A 6,582-nucleotide genomic window follows, 5' to 3' on the forward strand; every position below is an offset into this window, starting at 1 on the left:
AGTCTTCCTCGACCGTCCATTGGCAGCAGCAAGGTAGCTCCTCGCCAGAAGGGCGTCGCAGACTTGTGCACGAGCACATCACACACATAGACGCCCCCCCCCGCTTCCCAAAGCCCAAAGTACTCCGCGCACCAAGACAACCAAGAATGGTGCTGTACCTATCATGCCGGGATGGCATTGGCGTCGCTCGCGAGGTGTGTCGTGCCATTCTGCCATTTGAAGCGTCTCGTTGTTCTCGTTCCCTCTGTTTTGGAGCCTTTTGGGGAGGGGGGCAAGATGGGGGCCATTCGCCAAGTTCTCACCCTCGACATGGTCCGTGTTTGCTTGCCTGCTTGCGTGTATGGCAGCTAAAGCAGCACAGAAGGTGCTGTGCGCTCAAACGTAACAGCCATGGACGTTTTGGCCTCCTCCTGCTCCTATCGACTGCAGTCTCCATCGTGTGCTTGGCCAGCTTGGACATTGGAAGCGCTCAAGTTGTGCACCACGCAGACGATGAAGTCGGTATTACGGTGGAGGTTTCACCTGTGGGGGCAGGGGGCGGAGCTCTCAACGGCCAAGCCCTGCCCACCCATAACCCTGCCTTGCCCCAACACGCTCCCCAAGCCCCTGGCCCAGACCCAAACGTCGCTGATCAACGGCAACAGCATCAGCCACATCACATGCCTGTAAACCGCGTAAACCCAACAAACCCACCAAACCCACCAAACCCAGCGAACCCAGCGACTTCGGGCCCTGGCGCTGCAACTGCAGGCCCTCAAGACCCAGTGGCCAGACGACATCAGCAAGCACAGCCGCTTCTCAGCACCAATACGCAGCCCTTTGATGAGCAGGATGCAAGTGACCGCCTCGTTAGCGAACGCGCAAGCGCGCACTTTAACCCAACAGCAGCAATGGCCGCCTCTGCGCTTGGCAATGAGCCAGGCGAGCAAGGCAGGCCTGAGCAACCCGACAGCGCCGACACTGGCAACCACCCTGTGCAACACCCGCCAGAGCATCGGCATGAGCCCGGTGCAAGCTCAGCTGTCAGCGATCCACGGCATGGTCAGCCAAGCCGGAGCTCTGCCAGCAGCACAGCAAACGTCGACCAACACGCACACGCACAGCAACGCTCCAACGAAGACAGCGGTGCGCAGGGCGACAACACCAGAGACCAGTCACGCGTGCCGCAAAAGCCCGCGCCGTGTCGAGACGAGAGTGAGGAGGCCCGGCACAACCGACGACCAGACGATGACGATGACGACGACGATGATGGCCGTGGTGGTGGTGGTTGTGGCAGAGGTAGACAAGGCGGAAGCTCCGGGTCTTCAGCGTCTTCCTCGCGAGGAAAAGCTGAAACTCAGAACGTGTCTCGCGGCAGCGGCGATCCACAAAGCGGCTGTGGCAACCCCGACACTAAGAGGGCGAAAACCTCAACTCGCCGCACAGCGTGCACACCGAACGCGCCCGTGTCGTGCACAACGCAAGAGGCACAAGATCCTCAAGATGGCCCCGTTGTCTCCTTCGGTTAGCCATGTCTCCTTCATGTTTTCACTTTGCAAGTGCTACTTCTGTTTGACCAATCATCCTCATCCCTTCCTTACACACACACATACACACACACACACACACACACACACACACACACACACACACACACACACACACACACACAATTCGTTAATCGTTCGTGGCCTCCGTGCGCCTTCTCCTTACTGCCCCCATTCTCATCTTATGCTCATCTCATTCTCACCCTCATTCTTATTGCCCCCCCCCTTTCTCTGTTGATGTGTGATTGCTGCTCAGCCTGGCGCCCGTTTGATCTTGCCCGCTCGACGTGGCACACGGTCATGAACTCCGTCTATACGGTGCTAGGAGTCGATACCAGGCCACTCACCAGCACACGTCAGCCGGGATGTCGTCACCACAAACATCACCACCGCCGTCGCCACCGCGGCACCAGCACAGCCGCTGTCCACACAGCCCACTGCTGTGAGGATTGCTTCCGCGCCCTGCGAGAAAGCGTGCGGCTGAGCTCGGCCAGGACGCTTCCCAAGTCCACGCGAGATTGGAAGGCCGTCCCAAAGGATGCCATGGCTGGTCCCTGGGATCACCGCCACCCGGCCGTCACCTCCCCTCCGCGAGGCTTTGAGCAAGCTGCTGTACGCGTGAGCGGCGGTATTCACGATTGCACCGGTGCTGCCATGTGCACCGCGTGCTTCAACGCCATGAACATGGCGGTGTTGCCCCACCTAGCGTGCTTACTGCAGCGCGCGCCGCAGCATCAATGGACAGGTTTGTGTGTGTGTGTGTGTGTGTGTGTGTGTGTGTGTGTGTGTGTGTGTGTGTGTGTGCGTGCGTGTGTGTGTGTGTGTGTGTGTGTGTGTGTGTGTGTGTGTGTGTGTGTGTGTGTGCGTATGCGTATGTGCGTGTGCGTATGTGCGTGTGTGTGTGTGTGTGTGTTTCAATGTGGCATGTGTTGCAGAGTTGTGTAAGTTTCGCCAGTGTGTTTCAAGCAGTGCAGGCCCGCAGCCACACTGTCATGCCATGCTGCGTTACTCACAGGCGTGTTCCTCTTTTGAACTTGCTTGCTCCTGCAGTGATGTGGGTGCGGGGAAGCATTGAGATGACGCGTACTTTTTCCAACCACCCAATCAAGGCGCATCTCGAAACCATCGCTGACCTTGGTAATGCCAAACCTCGCATCGTAGCCGTTGCGCTGTTCCACAGAGCGGCCATGCAGTTCCGCTGGCACGTCTTCATGCTGCCCATCCAATCATGTGCGCTCACTACCTTCCACCACCCACTCGTTTGTTGTGGCCGCGTGCTGTGTTATTTGCTGTGGGGTTCAGTTGTGATGCGCACGACGCTCGCGCTGCACGTGGACGCCGCAGACGCCACCAAGGTGCTGCGCGCACACGCAAGGCCACTCGCGGTGAGAAGTGGTGGCGATGGCGACAGCGACAGCGCCACCCACCTGGTCACTCGCATCAAGGTTTGTTCAGCGCACATGAGGGTGAAGGCATGTTGTATCCAACGATATTCAACACTTGCCGATGATTCTTAGCATGCTCTCAATTCCTGCGTGCACCTCACCACCGCCATTCACTTGTCTCTGTGAATAACTGTCTGCTCTGTCCCGACCCCCCCCCCCGCTTTCCCTCCATTCTCTGCTCCCCCCCCCCCCGATATGCAGATGGGCGCCGAAGAGATCAAGCTGCAGGATCCAGTCGCCGTTCCACGCGATCGCCTCGTCGAAGCCACACGCGCTGTTGCAGAGTACATCAACGATGCCTACCAGATCGGCGTCAAGGTGTGTGAATATGTGTGTGTGTGTATGTGTGTGTGTGTGCGTGTGTGAATATGTGTGTGTGTGCGTATGTGTGTGTGTGTGTGTGTGTATGTGTCGTGGCTCGGTTTTATGTGCATGCGGCATCACCGCCTCCAGCACCAGTTTGATGGACGGGCGCAGAGATTGCGCCCTCACTACCTCACTCATGAACTCGGGAACCGACACCCTTCCCCCCCCCCCCTCCACGCACATACACAGGAGCTCGACCGTGCGGTCCAGGGCAGCCTTGATCTGTCCTGCCTACCCAAGAGGGACGTGCGTGTCGATGATGTTGACCTACAGTAGCCAAGCAAAGAGGCCATTCGATGAAGAAGCTGAGCTTCCCATGCCTGAGCTCGCTCATGCCACTCTATTGTGCCCTGTCATTCTCCAACGACGCACCCTTCCGTGTCGTTCCAAGGCATGCGTGTCATTGTCTTCCGCACAACGTTTATTTTGTTTGTGTCTTATTCATTCGCCTACCAACACACGGCACGGGCCTGTTTTGCGCCTCATTACGTTTGTGCGCACGTGCGTGATTCTCTTCATTGTCTTCTCCCCTCCTCCCTGTCCTTGCCGCCTCTTCTTCTCCCCTCCTCTTCTTCTTGTTTTCTTCTCCCCTCTTCTCTTCTCCCCCGTCTTCTTCTTCATTTCTGTTTTGTTTGCCTACACCTCACCCGCCCTTGAAGGTGCTGGTAACCGACGACATGAACAGCCGTTGAGTGCTGCCGGCAGCTCGTGTTCTCTCCTTCAATCGAGCTGAACTTTTGTATTCTCTTCCCTCGCCCCCCCCCCACGCCTCTTGCTCCTTTGCTTTGGCGTTGCCGATTGCTACGTGCCACTGTGTCCCGTCGGCGGACTCATGTCTATCACCGATTGGGATGACCTTCTTAAAGCATGCACGACGCCAATGCTGGGCAAACAGCTAACACATGTCAACAGAGCAAGAGCCGGCCTCCTTGGCAAATAAGATGACAGAGGAGTGGGGGAAGAGGATGGTGGAAGACACACCAGTCAGTTATTAGAATAGAGGAAGAGAGGTCAAGTCCAGAGCCACAGACACACACACACACACACACACACACAGTCACACACACACACACACACACACACACACAGTCACACACACACACACACACACACACAGTCACACACACACACACACAGTCACACACACACACACACACACACGCACACACACAGACTGTGATCATGTTGCGGTTGCGGGCAGCACGACGTCGCGGAGCCAACGTGTACGTTGCTCAGTGGACATGGATACGGCCTGCCATGAGCCGCGTCGGCCACCATCCACCTCAACCTTGATCACATCCACAGAGGGTCCAAGCGTTAGCAAGGGGCTTGCAGAGTGACACTTCCACAGCAGGCGTCCCACACGAGACACGCCACTCAAGTCAGCACCGTCACATCGTCGAATTTCAAGCGTGCCAATGTCGTTGATGGCTCTCACGCAAGTCAGCGGGCATGCTTCCAGCAGCACGTGGTTGCAGTCTCTCAGTGCAGTTACACCAAGGCGCGTCGTGCATGATGTGATTGTGACAGTGCTGGCTCGGTCAATCGTCAGCGCGCCCGTCACACGTGCAATCTGAACCTGCGCACAGTCTCTCACAATCGGCGCGTCCTCAATGTGCACGTTCCACAAGTTCAAGCGGCACAGGTGCTTGAGGCAGCCCAGGCCTTTCACCACCACCACCACCACACCAAGTGCGCCATGCACACCGGCGTCACTCCCCTCACGTTCACGCTCCTCCTCGTCATTGTCACTGGTCCTTGCACCTCCCTCGTCCTGCCCACGCTCCCGATGTGCACCAGGCCCACCTCCAAGGCCAAACAGCATGCTGTCCCAGTGCAGCCCACGCCCACCACCATCACCATCACCACCAGTGTGTCCCTCGCCATCGTCGTCAGCGTCGTCATTGAGGGAAGCCACGCTGTGGATGTTGAGGTGTACGAGGGATGACAGCGCGCGCACGTCAAGAACCCCTGCTGGTGCCTCTCGGTATGTGAGGTGGGTTAAGTGGGGCAGGGCAGCGAGCACGCTGGGGTCTGCCATGTAAGCGCCATCGACGTCGAGCCGCTGGAGCCGATGCAAGTGCTCAAGCCCACGCACGCTGCACGAGGCGGCCTCCAGCACCAGCGACTGCGCAGCGGCCAAGGCAGAGACATCCAGCTCTGCGGAGCGGGTGTTGTGGTACCACGCGATACCCACATGCTCGGCACCCACCGCAACGCCAAGGTTGGCCGCGGTCATCGTCATCCGCGCACGCCGAGGACGCGCGGCGAACATATCAGCGCGCCGCAGACGACCCAGGTACAGCTCTGGATTGATGAACAGGTCGAGAGAATGGGGCGCGGATGGAAGGCTCTCGAGCCCAGCGGGCAGCGTGAGGCCCTCAACTGCCAAGGACTTCAGCCGCGTGGAAGAGGTGGAGGGCGTGAAGCGAAACTCCTTGTTGGGGTGGCGCACGCTCACCTTGAGCAGGTTGGTCAAGTCGACAGACACGAGCTCCCAGCACGCCGATGCATCGAGCACGCGCAGGTTGGGGAGGGCACCGACGGCGGTGATGCGCGGGCACACATTGAGGGTGAGCACACGTGCACTTGTCAGGCAGCTGATGTCGTGGACACCGCAGGAGCGGAGTGTGACGTGCAGCGATTCACGAAGCGGCTCCATATCCATGTCTTCCAGCTCACTGTGTGCCTGCACTTCCACCGTTGGTACACCGACGAGTCCGCGCAGTGCAGAGTCGTGGCGCAGGTCGGATATGGTGACGCTGCTCAAGTCCTGTATGCGCTCGATGCGGCGAAGGTTGTGGCCGTGCGTGATCTCAAGCTCTTGGACATCTTGGATGTCGTGAATGTGCTCGATTGAAGACATGCCGACGACCAGGCGCCGAACACCAGATATGCCGGACACGACGGTGATGGTGCCTTCGAGTCGCAGCTGCTCGAAAGCCCATGGTGCCTGTCCTGGGCGGCGGCGAGCGGTAACGTCAGCATCGTTGCTCTGGTCGGCGCGGTTGTCGTTGCCGGGCTTTGCAGCTTCTCCTTCGTCGCGCGGTGTGGCGGAAGCGAACGCAGCCAAGGCGGCTTGTAGCTGCGACAGGCTCTCGGGCGTGTTGATGACGAAGGTGGCGTGTTGCACGGGCAGTATGCGTTGGAGGACAGATGACTCCGGCAGGGATCGGAGCATGCGAATCATCACGCGAGGCCGGTGCTTGCGTTGCTGCTCGAGCGCATCCATGCACTCCATGGCC

At 58.8% G+C, this 6,582-nt stretch overlaps 2 protein-coding genes across 2 annotated transcripts in view; one reads left to right on the top strand and one right to left on the bottom strand.

The window, feature by feature from the left end:
• Nucleotides 1-890: 890 nt before the first annotated feature.
• PTSG_11365 (uncharacterized protein) lies at nucleotides 891-3,785 on the top strand (the record flags this gene model as incomplete). The annotated part of the gene is made up of 6 exons (XM_004987586.1): nucleotides 891-1,503; nucleotides 1,783-2,271; nucleotides 2,577-2,756; nucleotides 2,829-2,971; nucleotides 3,173-3,289; nucleotides 3,527-3,785. The coding sequence occupies 6 exons, from the start codon at nucleotides 891-893 to the stop codon at nucleotides 3,611-3,613; spliced, it is 1,629 nt and encodes a 542-aa protein (XP_004987643.1). The 3' UTR covers nucleotides 3,614-3,785.
• Nucleotides 3,786-4,517: 732 nt separating this feature from the next.
• Nucleotides 4,518-6,582, bottom strand: part of PTSG_11366 (uncharacterized protein) — a gene marked incomplete at its 3' end in the record, with an annotated part of 2,622 nt that continues 557 nt past the window's right edge. The window contains exon 1 of the mRNA XM_004987587.1: nucleotides 4,518-6,582. This exon is cut by the window's right edge and continues 557 nt beyond it. Within this exon, the coding sequence (XP_004987644.1) occupies nucleotides 4,518-6,582 (2,065 nt within the window).

Source organism: Salpingoeca rosetta, assembly GCF_000188695.1.
Source record: "Salpingoeca rosetta unplaced genomic scaffold supercont1.44, whole genome shotgun sequence".
In the NCBI taxonomy this organism is placed as follows: Eukaryota; class Choanoflagellata; order Craspedida; family Salpingoecidae; genus Salpingoeca; species Salpingoeca rosetta.